This window comes from Cornus florida, unplaced genomic scaffold, assembly GCF_030987335.1.
Source record: "Cornus florida cultivar Cherokee Brave unplaced genomic scaffold, ASM3098733v1 CherokeeBrave_3.0.0_Hap2_Chr02, whole genome shotgun sequence".
NCBI lineage: Eukaryota > Viridiplantae > Streptophyta > Magnoliopsida > Cornales > Cornaceae > Cornus > Cornus florida.
Genome location: NW_026775572.1, coordinates 26737977 through 26763149, shown reverse-complemented (window position 1 = coordinate 26763149; position 25173 = coordinate 26737977). Strand labels below are relative to the sequence as shown.

The window sequence follows — 25173 nt, the reverse complement described above, 5'->3', positions numbered from 1 at the left end:
TACCTATGTTTTGTGCTAGCCTAGTCCTATTATCATCCTTCTTCTTTGTTTTGCCCGTCCACTTGGGCCTAGAAGAAGATGGTATAGACTAGGTTAGATTGATAAGAACACCCATACTCTTGATTATCCCTTCATCTGTTACCAATTCTATAAGAATATCAGCGAGTGTAAACTCAAACTGATTCCTTATTTAGTTCACTCTAACAGAGTCGAACGAGTTTGGTAACAAGGCAATAATTATGTCAACTTGCAACTTACCACCCAAGTCAGCCTTATTGATCTCCAGCTAATTTTTAAATAATAAACAATCATTTTCCAAAATTCGATTTCATACTGGAGTTCCTTAGACTATCTTGATACTATTTAAGTCTGATATAGTACTTTGGCATATTCTCTATCTAATCTCACCAAAACATCTATTTAAGTATCCTAAAGTAAATGAATTAGGTATAGGAGTATTAAATACATTTCGTACCCTTACGTTGTGAATAAAATATCTAACTTCATTTTCCAGTCATTATAAATGAGGTCCAAACACATTGAATATGTAAACAAGCAGATAAAATGGATAAGACATAAATAATCTGAATATAAATGCATTTATACAATATGCAAGGTGAATTATTAATACTGTCATGCATATTTAAAATTAAAATGAGTTTGTTAACCACATAATATAATAAATCTCAATCGAACAAGAGATCATTATTATTATTGGTGAATAATCCCTTTTAATTAATGCGGGTCCCTCAACTCTGTAGCATAATAAATCAACCAATCAATATGTCAATAACTTATCCTGTTAGAGGAGTTCATTATTACTATTGTTGAGATTCATTTACTATTAGACGAGCACTTCCATTAAAATAGTATGTGGGTCCCTTAACCACTGCATAAAAAAATCGAATAACCAATACGTCAATAACTTATTCGGTTGGCGAAGTTCATTATTGCTATTGGCGGGCAAATCCCATCATTTCCATATCTCTTAAGACAATGCCTTGTCTATCTATATGAAATGATTCCCGATTATGTTTAGCCTTTCTAAAATCACCTAGTATAGACCACTCCGTTGGGGAGCTAGCACTATTAATTTTAGATTGAGTGTATAACGTTATTAATACTCTAATGAAAAATAAAACATTAAATATCTTGTCATTATAATCTAGACTCTTTAAATCATGCGTAGGGCCTTATTTTTAAAGATCTAATTACAATGAACATTTAATATTATTATTTTCATGAGATAACCATTCTTGTAATATTAAGACTCTTCAAATCATGCGTGGGGCCTTATTTTTGAAGATCTAATTACAATGGTTTAATAACGAAGGCCATGGGGTAATGTATAAAAATCCCCGCTCCCACTCAATTTTTAATCATTCATAATTAGGGTTTTGAATTTATTCATTTACATGATATAATGTATGCAAAACGTCTTGATTTTAATCCAATTAAATTTAGAAAATATTTGGACTTAAATGATTCACTAATATTTAATTTGAGGGACACTTCAAAAATAATTTACAAAAATAATTTTTCGTTTCCCAATAAGTGGCCTCTAATTAATTAGTAATCAAATCCAATTAATTTTCATAATTTAATTAATATAAATCAAGTCATTTAATTAAATGTCATGGATCCAATGCATGAATAATAATAATAAACAATTAATTATTCCATGCATCAGTTAAATAAATAAATAACAGACAGAAGCAATTTAAATGGCCAATGGATTCAGCTTTTAACATTTAGTTACTCTAAGTATTGTACGGGCATCCTTCAACAGTCCGTCAACACCTATAGGAAGCTGGTACGCGTTAGGATAAGCAAAACGCTACTTGGAACGCGCCCGGAGGATCCTATACGCACTGGCATGCGCCTAAGGAAGCTAGTATGCATCCCCACGCGCTTGGAATAGCCATAGGCGCGTGGCACGCGCCTTCACACGCTGCCACGCGCTGGTGAAATCATTGGGCGCGTGGCACGCGCCATCACGCGCTGCCACGTGCGTTGAGCTTCTGAATGTACTGGCGCGTGAGGAACACGCGCCAGCTTTGTTCCTAAGGTGCTGATTGCACCATCCCACGCGCCACATGTGATAAAAGCTCCTATGTTGATTTAATCCAGCGGTAACTCATCAGGTTGCATAGTATGATTGTGTACCGCGTCACACCTGATTGATCAAGACTTCCAGCAGTACCTCTCGCCGCCGGCTAGCATCAAAGGTCACCGGAAAATTGCCGAAAAATACCAGAAATTAAATTAAAAAAATTTCAGAAATTAAATTAGGCCTTAAAAAATTCCAGAAAAATTCTGAAAAATTTCTAAAAAACCCTAGAAAATTCCTGAAGCCTAATTTAACCCTCTTGGACCTTCTTGAAGCTTCATAACATCCTTTGATGAAGATTACATAGCTTTAAATAAATTTACAATTTGAAATACAATGGAAAAAATTAAATTACATCATTAAACTTTCAAACGGCTAAATCAAAACCTTAATTACATTCATCCAAAGATAAAATTACATTCCAATAACCTATAAGCTTCATCCATGGCCCAAACATTCATCAACATTCATCCAATCACAAATATACATACATCATGATCATATAAAAATATACACATATGCATATATAAATTTGGATCCATGAATGATGATTTTCATAAAATCATGATCTCTAGTAATGAATCAAACCATGGCTCTGATACCACTATTGGGAAACGTGCAAGTTTTAAAAACTTTTCGAGGGATTTTGATTCATAGATCTTGATTCATCACATAGAGACAAGTTTTACGCAAAAATAAAAATATGATGTATCATTCAATTAACAAATTGAATACTTACATCAAAGGTCTGAGTAAACCTTTAAAACTTTCCTCTAAAGTGAATGTTCTCACTTATTGTAGATCCCTTAGCAAGATGCCTTCTTCTTGGATCTCCATCTTCTTGGTAATTGTTTTGCCTTTAGGAATCACTCATAAGCCTCCATGAATGACCTTGGAAAACTAGGCTTGTGGGAGCCTCCATTAGATGAGAACATAAACCCTAATTTTATAGAGAGAGAAAATAAATTCATTTTTCCTTCTCATTAAAAATCACCTCCTAAAATATACATAGACCATGTATATTTATAGGCAACATAAAAATAAAGAAAAGGAAACAACAAATCCTTCTCCATCTCTAATTCATATGTCTCAAATCTAATATGATTCCAATATCAAGTTGGGCTATGAGTGAGAATCCATTAGGCCTATTATTTTATTGGCTACAATGAATTAATAATTGGCCCGGTCCATGGACCCAATTCAATTAATTCATAAATTAATTTCTACTCCACTAAAAGAAATTAATTGAACTCCAATTAAATAATAAATAACCTCTAAGTCAATATTGCACTTTGACCCCTCTATGCATAATTAGTTATCGGATAAATAAAGCTATCAATCCGACTACTTAATTAATATATCTATTTTGGTACCTCTGATTATTTCTGGCTCGATCACAATAAAACATTTGTTTGACAAAAATAATAATTTAAATAAATAAATATATAATAAATCATTTTGTCTAAAAACACACGAAGGCCTTCGAATTTACTTTGTGATCAACCATAATCAATATAAAATAAATACAAGTATTAATGATGCAAATATTGAAAATATAACCCTCTAACTATTAATTACATAACTACCCAAAGTGTCGGTCTAAGGATCCCGAAGAATCCGCCGAACAAATCAAAGTAATTATTAATTAATAAAAGAGTTTATACTTTTCTCATGCTTAAGAGTCAAATGCCATGACGGTGATAGGGAGTAATTGCATATGACGGCTCTCGCAATATATCTCAACCTAACGCAGATCCAGTTCAAGTCTTAATTAATTATGAGTCCATCCATAATTACCGACTATGAACAATTTATAATTACTATTTATATATCATGCATTGATTGTCATCACATACATATATATAAATATTTCTTGTAATTACATGGACACTATCAATTTCATAGTGAATCGAAACATAATACATTGAATTCACCAATTATATAAATCATAAATATTTCAGATATGTCAAGAACATATGTCACTATAATCTAGATAGGAATTTGCTATGCCAGGGCATATAAATCCCAACAGCGACGACAACAAATTGATCGATCACTAAACAGAAATAAGTCCAGAGCAAGTTATGTCACAAGCTAGGTAAGAACTTCACAACTCCAAAATCTAACATTAAAGCAAAATTATCCCCTTGCTTAATTTGAACATGAAATAAGACAACGAAAACTCGGGAAAAAAAAATGTAGTTTGATCTATTTTCGTAAGGTAAAATCTAGATATCTCGTACTCTCTCAAGAAGAAAATCACTAAATTTAGGAAAATAAAATAGAAGTATCTTGGTTGCACATACTATCTTATGACCTTAGAAAAACACTTATCAGTTGTCGACAATTGAAATAATTCTCAACTCTATGTAACCAAAAGAAAATAAACTGCCAGCAAGCTGCCAATTAAGTTTATTCAAATATAATTGTATTTATCAATAAAAAAGATATGGTTTTTTTTTTTTTTTCAACTCCACTCAAAACAACAGAAACTATGCCAAATTATAAATTATGACTGCGTTCTTGTTAAGAGTTTCCTTTCTGTTCATGCATCAAGATGACAGATATTATTACCTGGTGGTTGTTGTTTTGGCTCCTTCAGTATTAAAGCATCAGTCAGAGCAGATCCTGAAACAAAAGCAGCCTCTAGTAGACGCAAAGCCTGCAAAAGAAATATATGTATATATAAATTGTCAGAGAGATGGAAAGGGACTACAATTATGAATGGAGAATACTTCTAAACATATTCCTACATCCCCCTCACACATGATTCGATCTTGCACGTGTAGGGGGTAGACAGATAGCTAGAAAAAAGTGTTCAACCCAAGACCGACATAAAATATATAAAAGAAAAAAAAAAACAATAGGTCCAGTGGAGTTAATATACCTCCTCCTCACCAATGGTTACTTCTCGTTCTACAATGTCACTGATGGGTATATTCAATTTGTTACTAAGAGATAAGCCTGAGATGGGCCAGAAAGGTGTTATGGTCAAATTGTCTGTCACCATATATTTTGACGGTCCTTTCATGAATCTCTCGCCAACTATAGCCACTGTTGCCTTAGACTTGTATACTTCATAAAGGGAAGAAACAGTTGACTGCTACGGACATAAACCTTCCTCGATGGGGATGAGCTGCTTATTGTAAGGTATTCCAGGGGCCATCTTTGGATTGACTAAAGTTGCCTTAATCTCCTCAGATATCAGGAATTCATCAACATCAAGAGCCTGGATGCTCTTGTATACATTAGCCAAGCATCCCTTCAGTGACAAACATGGAAATTCTTTAAAGACGTAACCAAGTGGAATGGTGAGAAAACTGCTGATGAGATTAGCAAAATCTTCCCTAGCTTCAACATACAATGCCTTGTTATTACATTTGTTGATGATAAGCTTCAAAGCTATCTTTGCCTCTTTATTTGTTGTGCCCATGGCCCTTTGAGATTCATCTGTGCTTCTCGGAATGAATTCTCCATGACGATTTGCAAACCTTGTTCTTTTGGCAGGTGATTCCAAGATTGTCTCAGAAAAAGGTGTTATAGATGTTAATGAACACTTGAGCATATTCAGAACCTGAGAGAAAGACCATCCATTTTGTTATTTTCATGTAGACTAAAAGAAAAAAATAATCAACTTGTTAACTAGGTACCTCATCCTTTCCTATGTTTATACTCCTCTCTTTTATCCTTCCATCCACAGGTCCAAGCTCTTTAAGCAAGGTTAAGCAAGTCACAGTGGACGTGGGCAGTACTTGAAAGTCATCTGTTATCATAAAGCATGAGGTGGGTTTCACAAAAACCCCTCCAACTGGAGGAACAGAGATACGATTTTTAACTTTCCACATAATATTTCTGTTGGCTCCACAATAGCAACTACCAGTACGGTAAGGACACAAAGTGCATTGCGGCTGCGGCACGGACCAAAATCCGCATGCATAGAACTCACAAGTATTACAATTAACAAAATCTAGTTTAAGGTTTGTGCAGGAAATTTCAGCAGCACTCCGAGGACGTAGCAGCATGTCCTTGCACCCCACACTCTGCAGATGCTTATCGTCAAGATTCTCAATACTTTCATATAAGTTGTTCAGGCAACCAATCTCCCATTTAAATGCTTGTTGAAGGATGAGTCTAATAATGTTTCCAATGGGCATAGTCATGAAGCTGAATAGAACATCAACAAAATCGTTATCGGACTCGGCAAAAACAACTTGATCCGTCTCTTCATCCACCAGGACCTTCAGACTTAGACTTTGTGAAGCTTCATCTGCCATTGCTTTGAAGCAGAAGGGAAAAAAAAAAAAAGAAAAAAAAAAAAGAAAAAAGAAAATACAGTAATTGGTAACTAAGCAATATAATTTTTCTGGCAAAATTCACTTTTTACTTTAAGCAAATGTACTGTGTGTCAATTAACACATAATATTTTATATCCACCAAAAAAAAAAAAAAAGGTCTTTTTTTTGAAGTATTATTTATCACACAATTGTTGAAGCATGCATTGGTTTAGGAATAATGCAAATTGTAAAAGAATACCCAAATATAGAACAGAAACAACATCCCCTCCTAACAAACAAACAAACAAACAAAAAAAAGGAACGTAAATAACATAAAAGAAAAGGTATAAATCAAAAATTTTCAATTTGTCATTTTAAGTAATAAAATTAAACATTACCGCTATCTTGTTGCATATTACACTAAAATTAAGAAAGTTTTTGTTTGGTGTCTACCATGTTTTTTAGCCACCTATTATTTATGCATGTAGGTGTTAGATTATTGCACCTTTTATTTATTCCATATTTTGGACGGTATTTTGGTCTTTTTGCCTTTCCATTGTTATTTAATGGACGAAAAGTCCTTATTTGCACACTTTACATACTACAAGGGAGTGATTTGAACGTAAAGGGTGTTATTTGCACACTTTTCAAACTATAAGGGAGTTTTTTACACTTCACCCCTAACTAATTAGTATACTTCTTTCCATTCAAAGTCAACTAAGGAACTCTTACTCAACCTCAATCCAGGTACTCGTCGATTAGCCCTTGATGGTGAGGCACGCATCGGACTAGAGCTTGACTAGATTATTCTCGATCTTAGATATTTCAGCTTATCGAGTGACTTATGTTATGAAGTGCGTGCCTTGAAATGAGAACTGGACATTTTTAGCTATATTGGGATATTTGTGGATTTATTTTTATGATTTAATATATTTATTTAGTTGATGGTATTAATTTCTGGACTTTTTTTTGGATGGTTGACGATGATTTTGGATGTACGTTGGATTAAAGTTTAGATATTTGGACAAGATGTTCTAGTATTTAAATTTAGGAATGTAACATACATCCTACCTTTTTGCTGCACAGGAAGTGTTAAGGAATCGATCAATGCAAAATAATCCCAAGACTGTCATTGTAGGCTTAACTTAATCAAGTAACTCGTAAAGCATGAAAGATTTAGAATCATAACTGTTCCTAATAATGAAACCTTGCCTGAACTACAAACAAGTTCTAATATCTCATAGCTTACAAAACTGGTTAGGAAAACAAGAGACTGAAAACGTTTGGACTTTTATTCATAACTGATTGCAAAGAATGCAACGTCAGTCAGCGATTTTAGACTCAAATTACATGGAAACAATAACCATTTCGGTATTGTGACTTGGAGAAATTAGTAATATTACTGACATTGAAAATTGGAAACACAAGGTTAGCTGTAATAACGCCAATACACTATCAACCCGCAACCATTTATCCATTAAATCCCTTACCAATGCTACGAAATATTATATGTATAATCTCTTCTCCACCAAAATAAAAAAACAAAATTTAGCAGAATAGATTGCCAATAATCAAATTTCTGGTTACCGGACCAGTGCCAATTACATAATCATGTAATTGAAAAAGACCCTAATAGAGTATGAGAACATATTAGTAGATTCAAGAGAAAATTAAAGAATCCTGAGCAGTAGAATTTGGTTGCTGAGCCAGTGAAGGCCCATCTTGTGGGAGGAAAACATGGTTTAGGAAAACATAAAACAAAAAATTGGAAGCAGATGTTTACCATGTAGCAACAATTTCACCTAATGGCATGCTCTCTAGTGTATATTGTATGCATGTAAATAAACATCAGCCTACTACCCTTTCAACATTTTACATAAGAAACTTTGGATCATATTGTCCTCTCAAAACTAGAATAACAGTAACTACGCTACTTCAAAATATATAATGACATGAAGAAGATCAAACAAGTAACAGGGTAAAGAAAAAATTTTAACACTCAATAATGGAAAATGTGGAAGAGATAAACGGTATTGGTACCTGAACTGAGCAAGCAAGACCAACACAGCCTCAAATATCTGAATTTTGATTTGTGGGTTGTTGATGATGCTTGGAGAGAAGAGTGAAGTATGGATGCTGATTTATAAATGGGTTTTAAAAAGGAAAGCAAATGCATCAAGAAAAAGTAGAAGAAGATGATTTGGGGTTAGAAACAGTGGAAAGTCAGATTTTTTATTTTTATTTTTATTTTTTTTTATTTCACTTATTATTATTATTATTATTATTTCAATATTTCTTATCGAGATCGAATCAGGCTATTTGGTATACGAGAAGAAACACACCCAAATATATACAGTATATATATTTACACACACACGTGCTGGTCCCAATTATTTTTGGACTTCTAAGACTTCAGTCTTTGTAATTTACTTTTTGAATATATATAATTTGCTTGAATTTTCAAAAAATAAATAAATAAATAAAAATTTAAGGGTAATATTGTTTTTCCCTCATCATTAAAATTGATGAATAAGACAATATTTTTGGATATACGTGTATATGCCCCCGCGCATCTAGAAGGAAGTCTTCTTACATAATTTTGAATCCAAAATGTGGAATAACACTAAGATACTTCACTTGCCCTTTAAGGTCTCTCTATTGTTAAAGTATGCCATGGATGGTTATTAGTACAACAACAATCAAAAGTGAAAGTGTTCAGACAGCCAAAAGGTTTAAAAGCAACACAGCCTCAAATTTCTCAATATTAATTCTTTTATGATTAATTAATAAAAATAAAATAGTACTAATTGAGTTTCTTATCAAATATAGTTATTCACTTTCTGTTTTTTTTAATGTTAATTTTTCATTTTTCTTTTATTAATAAGCTAACAAAATAGTAATAAATATAAGAATGGGGACAGCAATAGGGAAGGAGCCCATCCAAAAACCTGCCATGTTGTCATTCTTAATGGCTAAGTCTATGCACGTGTCGCTCTTCATTACTATAGTTATTAGTACAACCAAAAGTAAAAGTACTCAAAAGAAAAGGACCGAAAAAAAAAAGGTGGGAAAGAAATTCAAAAAGCTCAACTTAATTTTCAACATGACTTAATAAAACGCTTGTTATAAAGAAAATTAAATAATATATATATATATATATATATATTTGTGTGGAGAAAATCACTTTAGAGTCTAACGATTTCACATTTTGATTTAGAAAATAATGGACGGTATAGTTGAGAAAAAGACAAAGACGAAACTAACCTCTAAGGATCATATTTAATTTAATATATAATGTTAAAATGAGTGAATTTTTGAAGATTTACTTCAAAAATATAATATTGTTAGTGCAATTGATGCTTGGGTCTAACTTAAAACCATCAAGCCATTTGAATAAGACCACGGTTCTACTTCAATAAGCCATTATTTTTTTATTTTTAATATTGTTTTCACATTTTCTGGCTCGTTGGATTCGTGAGCGTGCAGGACCAGACTCGTGTAAATAACACACTTCACATTCTTGGGTCGGCCATGCCAAAATAACAATCATCTACTATTTTTTTTTTTCAATTCCAATTTTTATGTTACCTGATAGGCATTCAAGGGGGAAAGGTATGATCCATCTCAATCAATTCATTCACATGATAGAAAGGCTGTCTCAGAAAAAGTTTGAAAACGTATATATATTTTAAAAGAAAATTTCTCATAAACACGTCTTTGATACCAATCTAAAACACCCATTTCGATTAAAAAGCTTAACTTGTTAAAAAATGAATCTAATAATGTATTATCAAATTCTTACAAAACGTGCATATAGTACCAATCCATAGTACTCATTAGTAGTACTATTAACAAAATTTTGTTCAAGGTTTTTGCAGTAAATTTCAGCAGCACTCCGAGGCTATAGCAGCATGTCCTTGTTCACACCCTGCAAATGTTTATTATCAAGATTCTCAATACTTTAGTATAACTTGTTCAGGCAACCAATCTCCCATTTCGATGCTACTTCAAGGGTGAGTCTAATAATGGTTCCAATAGGAATTGTAATGAAGCTCAAGAGAACATCCACGAAGCGCATCACATAGACAGCTATGTGGTTGACGGATATATATTGGCAAAATTGAGCTAATATCCTGCATCAATTATCATATAGCATTTATGTTAGATGTTTCATAAAACTTGGAATTTATTTATATGGTGGGTCACCAATCTGCATATTAATTTCTATATGAGCGAGAGGACTAAACTGTAGCAATTGAATTTCTATGATGAATGAACTATATGTTATAGAAACTAATAGATTGGTATTTAGTGGATCAAATCAGGTGTGTTCTTTTCTCAAATACAGAAGTTCGATATGTAATAAACACAAAACATATCTTTTACCTATATCGATATAAGATCCTTAATTTTCAAAGTAATTCTATGTCCACATATAGAATTAATATCCTCTTTCCCTACACCAAAATACTTCCCAAAAAATTTGGACACCACACTACCCATCAACGGATGTAAAATATTTTTCAGAATATATATATATATATATATATATTGGTGTTTGGTTACCGTAAAATATCTTGAAAAAAAAATATTAAAACATAACAAAAATGACTTCCCATCAATTTTAGGCACGCTATTTTCCCCTGATGGACTTAACCTACACCTTTTGCCAAAGACAGAAAAAACAAAAATAAAAAAAATATATATTTTACCTAAAAAAGAAAAATATTTTAAGTCAAAACTAACATAAAGGAGATGCAATTATCTATTAAATCCCCAGCCAATTCTACTAAAAAGTTAAAATAAAAAATCTTCTCCTCTAATTACAATCAAGGGTTTCAACTATCTTTCTCTTCTCTACAGTCATGCGACCAAAAAAAAAAAAAAAACCATATAACCTTACTACACTACCTCTACCTCAAAAAAAAATTCAAAATATATAATACACGAGGATTGAACATGAAGAAGTTCAAAGAAGTAATGTGGTGAACAAATTAATTTTAACACTGAAGAATTGAAGCAAGGGCGGATCCAGGATTTCTCAATGGGGTGGGCTAAATCAAAACATATCTAGGTCTAAGTATAAAGTTACAAATATATATATATATATATATATATACACGTAGTATCATATTAAATTAGTAAAATATGTTATAAATATATAATATTAATTATTGTCTCTGTCTATAACTTTGAGTGTATCAGAGCTTTCCATTTCACTGTTGTACACTTCCTAGATCCGATACATGAAACAAGCCAAAAGCTCACAACCCTATCGTTGGTTCACGGTTGTCGTACACTTTTGTACTCCCAACCATATATCTTTCTCTCCACAAGTCCATATCTATAGAAATCTCCCATGCCAATATTAGTCAAGACGCTTAGAGAGCTTATTTTGTCCTAAGTTGGGTAATTCTTATTGGTGGACTCTCTCTTCTTTGTTGTTTCAGTTTCAACATTTCAGAAACTTTGTCAATGCTCACAAACTGATAAAGTTAAATTAAAATTGCATAGAGTCTTCTTTTTCTTTTTTACAGATAAATTAGGATTTAGAGAGATGAAAAAGGAGCACAAGTAGATAAATCATATTACACACCATTGTTTCAGAATTTGAGAACTGAAAAATCGTGTGAAGTGACCAAATATTCTTGTAACTAAAAGAATTAGACACTATGCTCAATAATATGTCTTCAACTCTAAATTTCCTTCAATTCTAAGTGCTTTGACTTAATTTAAGTGCATCAACAAATTATCAACTTCATCAGTCGTCATCGCTAGAGTCAACGTTGACATCAACATCCTCAAAACGTTGACATTAACATCCTCATCTAGAATCGTCATCTAGAATCACGTATTCCTCTTGCATAGTTATACATTTGATTAAGATAAACTGAAAAGAGACTTCTTATCATAATTGGTCATTTTAAAACCAACATTACTGCTACAACGGCAAGGGAATTTATATAATTCAATTAGCTAGGTAAAAAAAAAACATACCTATTTTCTTTTTCCCTGCTCCACCCATTCCCATCAATTCTCTTCTTTCAGAAAAGAGACCTATATTATTAGGACAAAAGAGGAAAAGTTTTAAAAGCAATAATAAACTAGTAAAACATATATTCTGAAATTGAAAACTAAACTTCCAAGTCCTTAATTCCCATTAATAAATTGTTCGAGCATCACATCATAACAATATTATATATATGTATGTAGAAACAAAAATAAAAACAAAAAATCAGTATGTAAAACATGAATAAATAAAAGTAACCAATACCTAAAAATGCCAATTAAAATTTTAGAAAAAGTAAGAGTTTGTTACCTGATGACTGAGGAGGTATGTTTCTTGAACCTTATCCTTGCTAAATGTTAAGGCCCGATGCTAACCCTAAAAAAAAGAAAAACTCAAGTTGTGAAGAAGATGTTTCACAATCTCACTCGTAACAATTAAAACACCAATATCTTAGTACTATCTGTATCATGTATCAACCCAACCTAACTATGCTTTAAGTCAAAATGTTGGACACCTATCTGTATAAATAGGTGTGATTATGGATAGGTGTGATTAACACATATTATACTCAGCTCTTATGTTAAATTAATCAAATAACAAAATACCAATGCATTAGTTTAGGAATAATCTTCAAAATTAACAAATCAATATCCTGATATTCTGCATTCTAATAACAAAAGAAAATCAAAAACCAAAATTTGAAAATAAAAATATGGCAGAAAGATTGAATATATCCTTCGTGCATTACACATATTGTATTTCTATATGAAACAAAACATCCAGAATTTCTCAAAGGGGTGGGCTAAATCAAAATATATCAACCAAAATCAACTGTTATTTAATTCAATTTTAGTTAACTAACAATGTTTCTTTAGACAATTGACTGATTAAGGCATAGAAATCCTATTTGGGTAATTAATAAAAAAAAAATTACCAATTTATTTCTGAACAATTCACCACTCAGTACCCTATCTCTTCTTTTGACCAATTTACTAATCCTATTTGAGAATCTACTAGTGGAAGCAGAGTGAGAGGTAGTTCATGGCAAGCCCCTTCCAACACTATGGAATTCACTCAAAAGCATGCTTTTTGTAAGTATTTTAATTTTCAAGAAGTAACTTTAGAGCTTTACCCTATATTAAGTACTTTTGCTTGTCAAAGTTCTTGTTATGATATTTTTTTTTTTTTTTTTTTTTTTTTTTTTTTTTTTTTTTTTTAAGTTCTGAAAAGATTTCCATCTTCAAAAAGCTTGGCATGTTGATAAAAATTGTTTCAGATTCAATCTCTGCAGATTTATAATCCAATTCAGATTCTTTTTTCATGCCCAGATTCAAATTTTCTTGTAGATATAATTGATAAATATATATATATATATATATATATATATATATATATATATATAAGTTACAGAAATAAATAAAAAATATTTGTTTTGAAAAATTAAAACAAAACCCATACATACAAGTTAGCAGTTGCAGAGAGAGAGAGGGGGCAAGCTTGAGAGTTGAGAGGCAGCGGCTGAAACTTGCGAACGGCGAACCCGAACTGGAACAGCGGGCTATGGAAACTGAAAGATATGGGTTTTGATTTTTTGAACAATCTGAAATGATATGCCGATATGGGTCTTGATATAGGTAATAGGTTTTGAACTTTTGATTCTTGTAGACAGATAGATAAACTGAAATATATGGTTTTTGAACTTCTCATTCTTCTAGATTTTGGCTGCAGATAGAGAGAGAAAGGGCAAGTTCAGAGTCGAGAACGAGAGTAGAGATGAGGCGATTGGGGAGGCTGAAATGATTTGCCCTAAAAATATTTTGTTTTTTTGGTGACCCATCATCCATGGGCCTATAAATTTTGAGATAGGCAACCGCCTTTGTCGCCTTGGGTCAGGACGGCCCTGGGCTTATTTGGCTTGGGCCTTTATTTTAGAATGGTGGCTGAGTTGACTTGGGTTTGTAGTGGGCTCAAGCCCACCAGAGCCCATACACCCGGCCTTGAATGGAAGAGATATGGTACCTGAACTGGCAAAGCAAGACCATAAACAGCTTCAAATATCTGATCACTAATTTGTGGGTTGTTGATGCTTTGAGAAGAAGTGAACTTTGGATGTTTTAAAAGGGAAAGCATTTGCATAAAGTAAAAGTAGCAGAAGATGATTGGGTGCTGGAAGGTGAGTGGAAAGTAATTGGTTACTTTTCCTCTGTTACTCTCACTCGACGCATACAAGAAGGAAAAGAAAGAAAACATACTCTAATGGGTAAATATGTAAAAAATATCCCGCAAATTACTGTTAAAAAAAATCCTATATTTTTTAAATTGAAAAAATAAGAAAAATTCTTCTATTTGGAGACTAAAATCCTTAAAATGCCCTTAAAAAAAATTAAAAATAAGGGCATTTTTTAAAAAAATTATAAAACCCAAAAATATTAATTAGTAGTTTCAAGAAAAAATTAAAGAATTCGGGGCAGTAGAATTTTGCTACCAAAGGGCTCTTGATTGCTGAACTAGTCAAGGCCCATCTTGTGAGATGAAAATTTGGTTTAGGTCCTTTAGGAAAACAAACAGATACATAAAAGATGTGGGAGCAGAAAATCCTAAACCCTAAACAGAAAACAAACAGAGACAGAAAACCCACACAGACAGAAAACAAAAAATTGGAAGCAAAAAAAAATACCATGTAGCAACAATTTCATCTAATGGCATTACATAAGAACTATATAAGGGGATCTTTGGACCACATTGTCCTCAAAACTAGAACAACAAAAATTTTATAGACTCGATCAAGAATGAAAGAGATGGATGATGGTACGTACCTGAACTGAGCAAGCAACACATACAGACACAGCCTCAAATGTCTGAATATTAATTTGTGGGTGGTTGATTATGCAGTGACGATGGGTCGATTTAGGTCAATTATCCTTGCACCGGAATGAGTCACGGCTTAGACATGAGTAGTCTACAAACCCTAGATTAGGAATGTGTTTGCTAGGTGATGGGCTGGGCCCTGTGGTGTTATTCACGTTTTGATTGTTGGTCTCTTTGCTTATTGGACCGTCTACAATTCGTTGGCTGCGTCCTTGTTTGGGATTGTCCTTGCATACTGTATTTCTTGATAGAGCTATAATAATAATAATAATAATAATGATGATGATGTTTGAAAGCAATCCCATATTGAGAGTAATTTGGCTCCAACTGGCTGAAGGCAACCTTAATTAAGAAATTTTTTACCCACATTTGATGTCCTGAGTTTTTCAATTATAAAAATAAAAATAATTTTTTTAATCAAATGTGATCATCTTTTATCCTAAAATGTGAGTAGGGATGGCAATGGGGTCGGGTTTGGGCAGGTGTACCCTCCCCTGCCTCCGCAACCGTTTAAAAATCCCGTCCCCGTTCCCGCACAAAACTGCAAAAACGGGAGAACTTTCGATCCCATCTCCGTAATCGTTTAATATTTTTACCCTCGCAGATTTTCGCCCTGCCCTGTTTAAGACCATAATTTATTTATTGTTGAAATAGATTTGCTCCTTTTTTTTTTTTTTTTCACCGTTGAAACTTTCCTTTTAATCAAATTCATTTGTTACTTTAATATTGTTATATGGGGTACTAAATATATAACGGTAAATATATATACTAATGAAATAAGGGTACTTATGTAATTTGTCTATCTAAAAGGGGCGGACGACCTCCCCCCGCCCCCGCACCAAACCTGCGCGGGTTTTTATTACATCAAACCATCACCACCCAAATAAGCAAAACGGTCCCCCAAAATCGCCAAAAATGGGGCAGGACGGGACAGGTAATTGCGAGGGCGGGTCAAATTGCCATCCCTAAATGTGAGTGGTGAGATTTTACCTACAACAATAACTTGTCTAGTTGCAACTCATAAATGCTTTTTCAAAGTGAAAAAGTAAATGGACTGGGAAAAAAGATTGATAAAATGAAATCAGGTAATATTTATGAATGTATGGCAGTAACTTATTTATTTATGATTATTATTTTTTATGTATTTTATTAAGAAACATTAAAAATTGAGGACAACATTGTAGACACCACAACTGTTAGCTACTAAATCGGGAGTCATCTTATCTAGCATTGCTCATTAATTAATCAGTCTATTTTTTTTAAAAAAAAATTTAATAGCCCAACTTTTGCAATAATATCTAACACTCCATTTTTCATTAATGAGAATGTTGTTAAAGTATCAATTGTCCCAAATGTTTAAACAACATGTGATCAAAACAAAGCAGCATAGCTTAATTACAACTGATATTTGAGTCTATAGTTGATAACAAATATGAACACTGAAATAAAAAAAGCACTTGACATAAATGCCACAAAGGTAAAAGATGGAGACCAAGTTCACTCATTACAGGAGTTTCGTAGATTTTCTTCTTCATTTATGCATTAATTGTATGAATCCTCTTTGAGTTTTTGCTTTGATTGATCCTCACATATGAAAACGTCAGTGAGAGCAGTTTTCGACACCAAAGCAACCTCCAATAGACGCAAAGCCTGCAACAGTTCGAAATGCGCATATGAATGGATCATTAGGAAACTAGTAAATGTAACTACTAATGTGAAGTAAAACTGATAAACATAGCATACTCAACATCCAACCTACTAAATTGTGAATTTCTGTGTCATTAACAGAGTGATGAACCAACACCTCTCAAAAATCAAAATTGCAGTCCATGTTAGACAACCATTTGTTCCAAAAATATTTAAGCTCTTAGCAGGAACAACTATGTATTAAAAGTTCTCCACATATCTTCACAAGTATAATGAATTATCAGTTTAAGGCCACATGATGACCTAGTAGTGTGAGTCAATATATAGGCTGTAAAGTCCTTTCTTCTCTTATGCTTCTATCGGTAGCTCCAAACTTGCTTAGCAGGGTTAAGCCTGTGATAGTTGACATGGGCTTTACATGAAAGTCATCAGTTATGATAAATCTTGTTGTAGGTTTCACAAACACCCCTTTATCTTGATGTACAGAGATACTACTATCATTCAGGTTCCAAGCGTAATACATTAAATTTCCACATTGTTGGCAGCGCGAATTGGGGTAAGGACTGACAATGTGATACCCACCGCAGGTATAGTACTCATTTGTATCGCTATCAATCACATTCAATTTTAGATTCCTGCAGTAGATTTCAGCTGCACTTGGAGGATGAAGTAACATGTCCTTGCACTTCATACTTCGTAGATGTTCCTCGTCAAGATTCTCCACACTTTGATATAAGTTGTTCAAACAACCAAAGTCCACTTCTAGTGAGTATTGGCGGGCGAGTTTAATAATGATTCCAATAGGCATAGTCATGAAGCTAAAGAGAACATCGACAAAATCCTTATTGGACTCGGCAAAAACAACTTGATTTTTCTCTTTTTCCACTAGCACCTTCAGACTTAGACTTTGTAAAGAATTGCTCGCCATCATTTGAAAATGAAAAAGAAAAAAGAAGTTTCAGCTTATATTTTAATGAATGTAACCTGCATCAAAGTTTCATAAGACATTAGACTTCGATATCCTCTTCCCCTAAACCCTGCCTTTCTGGTGCAGGGAAAGTGTTGAGAAATCATTCAATCAAAATAATTCCTAGACCGTCTTTGTGCGTTTAACTTAATCAAGTAACTCTTAAAGCATGAAAGGCATAGAATTATACCCGTCCTGAATAATCAAACCTTTACTATTGAACTATAAACATGTTCTATGATCTCACAGTTTACAAATTAAGCTGGTTAGGGAAACACATGAGACTGAAACATGTTCTATGATCTCACAGTTCACAAAGCATGCACATCAGTCATGGTGTTATACTTGACTAATCACAGTGATTTTAGACTCAAATTACATAGAAATTAAAACCATTTTTGCACTGTGACTTGGTGAAATTAGTAACATTAGTGACATTAAAATTGATACGTAAGGTATGTAATGTTGTAATACCAAATAGAATATATATATAGAATATTGGTGACAAATTTAATAATTACAAATCAGAAAATGGATCTAAAACAGCAAAATCAATTTCTCACCTTTGCTTAGTAGGGTTTCAAAATTCTTTAATTGGCGGGGCCAGTGCTACAAATTTACCAAGGAAAAGTCTTCAATTGTTTTTTAATTTGTCCTTCAAAGACTGCTCAAAATGTTGGACGACTTTGGGTCTTCGGGGACATATCAAATCAGCTAGCTAGCTTCCCTGTCTCATATAGAAATATCAATTTAATGACATATTTTTTACTTCAAGTGAGAAATTGATTTCTCACCTTTGCTTAGTAGGGTTTCAAAAGTCTTTAATTGGAAGACGTTTAGATATCGTTAGAATAAAAAGCAGGTTCCTTAATTGGAAGAGTTTTTGTCATCTTAATACCCACTCCTGCATTATATAGACGTGTTTTTTTTTAATAGAAATTAAAACCATTTTTGCACTGTGACTTGGTGAAATTAGTAACATTAGTGACATTGAAAATTGATACGTAAGGTATGTAATGTTGTAAATTATCTGTTACGTTTTTTTTTTTTTTTTTCAAATCCCTTTGATTTCCTTAAAAAAAGTTAAAATTTTCTTCTCTAATCAAACTCCAATTTTTTTCCAATCAAAGATTTCGTTTTTCTTTCCTTTTTTTTTTATTATTATTTTTTTTCTTTTATACTTTCTAAAAATCTTCTTTTTGCTACTTGATTTGAACAACCTATTTTTGTCATGTTAATTTTTTATTTTATTTTTTACACTATGTCCCCTAAGTTGAAATCGCAGACAAATCCTTTCCCCTGAATTTTGTGTAGCTGTTGTTAAACCGAATACTTTATGAAATGGGCGGAGTAACAGAAAATAGAGCCAGGAAAGCTATTCCAATAGCGGCGTTCTTGGGAATGAAAAAAAAAAAAAAAAAGCTAACAGGTATGAGAACATAGTAGTAGAAACAAAATTTACCAGAACAGAATAGGTCCATCTTGTGAGAGGGAAAATATGGTTTAGGTCCTTTAGGAAAACAAACGCAAACAGAAAACAAAAAATTGGAAGCAAAAAAAATTACCATGTAGCAACAATTTCATCTAATAACATTACATAAGAACTATATAAGGCGACCGTTTGGATCACATCGTCCTCAAAACTAGAAAAACAAAAATTTTATAGACTGGATCAAGAATGAAAGAGATCGATGAGAGCTTACCATTTACCCAAAAAAAAAAGAGATCGATGATGGTACGTACCTGAACTGAGCAGCCTCAAATGTCTGAATATTAATTTGTGGGTTGTTAGATCATGGGGGAAAAAGTGAATTATAAATGATTTATAAATGGGTTTGAAATGGAAAAACATTTACATAAAGTAAAGTAGCCGAAGATGATGGGGTGTTGGGTACGTGTTAGAAGGAGAGTGGCAACAATAAAGTTATCATTTCTTTTCCTTTTCGTTTTTTTATTATTAATCAGTATCATCCTTTTTTTTTTTTTAAACTTAACTGATCATTTCTTCTTTGTTCAGCTCAATCAAAAATCATGAATGATACATTTACAAAGAGAGCATGATTTTACCCAAAAAAAAAAAAAAAATTCCTATCTTTTCAAACAAGTTTGTAAGTTTAATACATATTTTTTTTCTCTTATTAATTAACCAAGTTAATAGTGCAATTTTATTATTTTTTTTTTCTCATAATTAATATTATAATTTTTTATTTTTTATTTTTTCTCCTCTAATATTCAATTGTGTACTTAGAAAAAACAAAGGACAACTAGTGATAACCTTTCATCAGGATTAAAAAAAAATGATAAATATTCTGAAAGCGCGAATAATGGTAACCTTTCATTAATCCTTTACTTGCCCTTTAAGGTCTCTATTATTAAAGTATGCTGTGGATAATTGTTCAATCAAAAGTCGAAGTGTTCAAAAGAAGATTTAACAGCAAGACATGTGTTGTTTTCTACTTAGACTCAAGGACACCTTTTTTCTAAAAAGAAAATTAGATGAATTGACCCACGCAGACTAACACACCCTCAAATATATGAACACAGTGAAGGACCTAAGAATTTTAGTTGGGAGGCGTTGTTGGAGAATAAAAATAAGGGTTAAATGCAAAAAAAAAACACTTCCTGAATTATTGGCATAGTTGTAACTAATTTCCCTTAATTATAGAAGTTGCCGCTAACTTTTTGGATTATTCAATTTTGTTGCAGATGACTCCATTCGGCAGGAATCCGGCAGGTTTTAGCCGTTAAAAATAATTAATTTATTTTAAAAGACCATATTGCCCTTATACGTAATACGCATAAAAGGACTAAAATGCCCTTAATTTCCATAGACCCCATAACATACCCAAACACACCCTACAACTGTTCACCATCTTCAATAGGCATACCCAAACACGCCCTATAACCGTTCACCATTTTCAACAGTCGGCTTTCGTGGTCAACATCGACAAACTCATCTTCCACACCGAAAGCCGTTTAACCCAAACCACACTAAAATCCCACTACCATCACCATCCGAAACAATTGAACCACAATTTTAAGAAATTCAAATAATTCATAGTGAACCAGTCCAGCCACAACCATCACCGCCGTAGCCACAAACGTTTCTCAAATAATTTCCCAATTGAATCAATTTAAATACAGTAATTCATACTGAAACACCCAAGCTCAATCGACACACACACACACACACACACGAGTTGTCACTAGTAATCACCCCAAATCAATTGCACCATGAGTCGTCATTCGTGGCTGCTCCACTACCACCACCAGCATCCGAAGGCAAGCTCGCCGCTGCCATCACGCCGCGAAGCACCTCATCGCGGCTAAGTCCTCTCCACAAACCGTCGCCCACCACTGTGAAAGCTCGTCGTCACCGTCTCGCCCCCATCCGAGCACGGCTGAAGTTCATCCACAGCCCATCTTGCCCGTTGTTCTGTCAATCACCGGCGCGCACAAGCCACTGTCGCCAACGCCGGATCCGTCGCCGTTATGCCATTCTCTGATTTGCGTCGGAATCGCGACTTCTCTAGTTGCTGTTCTGCACCGTCGAGCTCTCTACCCGTCGAAATCTCCACAACCGTGCTCTACACCGTCGAGCTCTCTCTCGCTCGCCGGCTGCCATCACCTTCACCCCTCTCTCTCTCTCTCTCTCGGCGGCTGCTATGATGATCGATGCTCTATTCCACATCCACGGTTGACGAATTACAAAGAGATCTCCACCGGTGCTACTGCCAATTCTTCCATTTCTGCAGTGTATGTGGCTTAGGGTTTGGTTGTATTGAGATTATAACAAACTTGGAAGGGCAGTTTCATCTTTTTTTCTTTTTCGGTGGCCTGAGTAGGCAAATTGCAACAAATTCATAGTTCAAGGGTTTTTTTTGTAGTTCAGGGGGGTTAGTTGCAAACCCTATAGTTCAGGGAGGTTTTTTGCATTTAACCCTAAAAATAATAATAATAATTGAAGGAAAATATATTAGAAATAAAATAATAAATATAAGAATTTAATTTTTTATGATTTGTCCAACACTTGTGAAGCCGTGTCTAACATGTGTCGATGTTAGATCCAAATTCTTTGACCTTTTAGCTGTGTTCGTGCTTCCAAGCTTATCATTAATGTGTAGGGTAGAGAATGAAGAAACAATTGAGACGATTTACTTAACTTTTTTTTTTGTTTAAAAAATTATGTGGACTTTTCAAAAAGAATTTTTTTTTTTTATGTTGATGCAAGAATATATTGTGGGGTATTTTCAAAAATTGGTTGGGAATGCGGTAGAGAGTGAAAAAGAAACGATTATCATTTGAATCAATATAAATTAGTGGAAGAAAGAATGTGAAGTGGAGTATTTTTTTAAATTGAGTGGAGACATTTCTAAATATTTTATAAAATATATAAGTAATAATATAAATAATAAAAAATTCGGTGGGGGCGGATGCCCCCACTGGGCCATATCCGTGCATGTCTGAACATTAATCTTGTATAGTTAATTAATAGAAGAAAATAATAGTGTTATTTTATTAAAAGAAAACTTAATCATTAAGTTTTGGAAATATATATATATATATATATATATATATATATATATATATATATCCATTTTATTAAATTTATTATTATAACCTTTTATATTTAATCCTACAAAACCCATGCGGTTTTAAGCAGGGACCAAGAAAGGTACCCACATCTGCCCTATCCATCACCTGTTTATGTTGCGAAATTACTATGATACTCCTACACTTTATGAAAAAATATACTAAAATGTATTAATTGAGTTTCTTATCCAACGTAGTTATTAACTTTCGTGATCGTCTTATGTTATTGTTGACGCTAAAATCGGCTTTATGGAGCCGATCTCAATTTGATGTAAGCCGGGCGTGCCAGAACCACTTATGTGATTCGATTGTAAATAGTTAACGTTAGTCCCTTTGAGAAAGTTGACTTTCAGACGATGCGAGGAAAAAGAGAACAAATAAATTCCTCTTTTGGATTCAAAAATGCCTTAGTTAAAAGGACTTTCCGTAAGCAATTTATAGTAACGTAACAAGAGAATAGAAAGGGGAAGAAAATAGATATAGCAAGAAGAGAAAGGGAAAGAATGAGAATAAAGGGAGAGAGATCGAGAGATTTGAGATAGAGAGACAAATAGAAAGATAGAAGAAATAGCAAGGATACTATTCTTGGAAAAGCTTGAGAAAGCAAACAAATAATAATAATGATTCTGAGGGTGCTGGACCCCTTGCACAGCATGCCTCTTTGTTTATTTATAGAGTAAACAATAAAACAAAAATCCTAGATACATGTATTCTAGTTGTATTCCAATACATTTAAATAATTGTTCAAATCTAACTAATCCTAACTAAATACTAACTCTTATCTTTACTTGAAATTCCTGCCATGTCATTCAACCAACAACCCATGTAACGCATGAAACCCAACATTCTCCTAACTGTATCAGACCACCCCAAACGAAGACTAAATCAATGGTTCGCCAAAATATCTTATAGCCCACTCTCATTGTTGCATGTTTCGGCCCATTACTTTCTCGGCCCAATCTTTCAGCACATCATTGCTTCACAGGTTTTCACTCTTGGCCCATACTACTACTTATTTCACTGTTCATCAAATCTAATTAGGGCCAAAACCCAATTACCAAAATGGGTGCTGAGGATATTCGGATTTATGGATTCATGATTGGGCCGAAGATGGGTCCATAACCCAAATGCCAAAATGGGTGTCAACAATGCCCCCCAATTTTGGTAGCCGTTTTAACTTTTCGGCTTCCAAAATTCAAATACACCCATTACATCGTAACTTTATATACATCTTATAATCCTATCAGCTTTATCTTGATTCACTTCTCAAGACAAATCGATTATGATAACACATCTTATCATCATTAATTATCGCAGTAAACCCAACCTTTCAACCACACACGGCTCTTCGCTAAACCACCTCTCTTTGCAGACTCTTTTTTCCATCACCCTTCTTTCTTCTCCAAACTTCTCTGCGTCTAACCCTTTTCTGCAAAATGACTTCAAAACAACTGAAACAAAGTGATCTGAACTTGGAAAACCCTTTTCCATAAGCAACATCGCACACATAACTAACAAAATCCACGATCAAAACCCTAGATCAGAGCGAAATGGATTCCAACTCATTGATCGACATCTCTGAAAAAGCTAAGGGACTTGGCCCAGCGTTTCCTAATTGATTCATCCCTTCATTGTCTCCAATTTATCCACAAGCTGAACCACACCTTCCTTTCTCCAAAACTCTCTACCTAACAATGGAAAGAGACCGTCCAACTCTCTCCGTCAGAAATTGGCACCCAACGATGCCCAAATGGAACGATTGGGTGGACCATGTATCAGCAGCAAAAGAAGAACAGTGGAAAAGGATGGGTATCTTTGACCTCATCCAGCTTAGTAAGATTTCCTTTTCCTTTGACCGAGCATTATTTTTTACCTTTTTGCACTTTTGGTCCCCTACAACTAATTCACTTCACTTGCACTGTGGTATGATGGCCCCTACATTGAGGGACGTTTGTTTTATAATGGGTTTAAAGCTTGGAGGAGATGAAATCAGTTATCTCCTTCAGGATGAGGAAACCTCCTTTTACTTTCTAGAACAAAAAGGGGCTAAACCCTTTATGCAATCACATGGACCATTCTTGAAAGAAATGTTAGGAGCAGAAGGGACTGAAGTAGATGAACAAGAACATATAGGATTTTTACTTTTATGGTTGTGTAGGTATTTGTTGTGTGCTCCTGCTATCCAAATTACTAAGGACTTTACCCAATTGGCTATCGCTTTATCCAAAGGGAAACCCATGGCCTTAGCTCCATTTCTGTTAGTGTCCTTGTATAGAGGCTTATTAGATCTTATTACTTCCAACTTTGCAAGATCTGGAGGCCCATTCTGGCTATACTAGTTCTGGCTGAATGCTTATTTCCCTGAGTTATCCTCCCCCATTCTACTTGCTCCAAACGATCCTTTGCTGTCATTCGGATATGCTAGAGTCAAACCCAAAGACCACTCCTTCAATGACTGTTTTCAGTTTTTCTATCACCAATGCAAGATCAGGACTCAATCCCAATTCTGTCCTTTTTCCAAATGTCAACTAGCTCCATCCTGGTTGTTTCCTCCTACTACTGAGTCTTTAGCGGAACATATTGAACTCTATACCAATTCATGGGGCTATTTCTTGATTGCAAGAGATATACCTTGTAATATTGTCACTCCACATCTGCCCAAGAGCTGAACTGGGGTTGAATTTTACAACCCGGCTTAGTTGGC

General features: G+C 33.8%; 1 protein-coding gene and 2 long non-coding RNA genes across 6 annotated transcripts; all 3 read right to left on the bottom strand.

Annotated features, from left to right (window-relative positions):
• Positions 1-1667: 1667 nt before the first annotated feature.
• LOC132294408 (uncharacterized) lies at positions 1668-8619 on the bottom strand. 3 transcript variants are annotated; one of them, XR_009478057.1, is made up of 5 exons: positions 8425-8619; positions 5761-6386; positions 4998-5684; positions 4685-4772; positions 1668-3050 (listed from the first exon to the last, which is right to left on the bottom strand). XR_009478057.1 is itself a non-coding variant. In XM_059792251.1 (3 exons), the coding sequence occupies exons 1-3, from the start codon at positions 8558-8560 to the stop codon at positions 5214-5216; spliced, it is 1233 nt and encodes a 410-aa protein (XP_059648234.1). In that variant the 5' UTR covers positions 8561-8619; the 3' UTR covers positions 4814-5213. The 3 variants fall into 3 exon arrangements, 1 of the variants encoding a protein (XP_059648234.1); XR_009478058.1 differs by lacking the exon at positions 8425-8619 and having other exon boundaries at positions 5761-6737; XM_059792251.1 differs by lacking the exons at positions 1668-3050; positions 4685-4772 and having other exon boundaries at positions 4814-5684.
• A 1505-nt stretch (positions 8620-10124) lies between these two features.
• LOC132294407 (uncharacterized) lies at positions 10125-15383 on the bottom strand. 2 transcript variants are annotated; one of them, XR_009478056.1, is made up of 4 exons: positions 15211-15383; positions 12704-12769; positions 12382-12441; positions 10125-10517 (listed from the first exon to the last, which is right to left on the bottom strand). It is a non-coding gene; the product is annotated as an uncharacterized LOC132294407 (long non-coding RNA). The 2 variants fall into 2 exon arrangements; XR_009478055.1 differs by lacking the exon at positions 15211-15383 and adding an exon at positions 13857-14233.
• Positions 15384-16590: 1207 nt separating this feature from the next.
• On the bottom strand, positions 16591-20052 carry LOC132294406 (uncharacterized). Its single transcript, XR_009478054.1, has 2 exons — positions 18440-20052; positions 16591-17893 (listed from the first exon to the last, which is right to left on the bottom strand). It is a non-coding gene; the product is annotated as an uncharacterized LOC132294406 (long non-coding RNA).
• Between the last annotated feature and the right edge of the window lie 5121 nt (positions 20053-25173).

Excerpts from the sequence above, each read along its gene's own strand:
- LOC132294408 (XM_059792251.1), bottom strand. The coding sequence starts at position 8,560 with ATGCATTTGCTTTCCTTTTTAAAACCCATTTATAAATCAGCATCCATA. Across the intron at positions 6,387-8,424 it reads GTCTTGCTTGCTCAGTTCAG|CAATGGCAGATGAAGCTTCA; the intron begins GTACCAATACCG and ends TCTGCTTCAAAG. Across the intron at positions 5,685-5,760 it reads TAAACATAGGAAAGGATGAG|GTTCTGAATATGCTCAAGTG; the intron begins GTACCTAGTTAA and ends TCTTTCTCTCAG.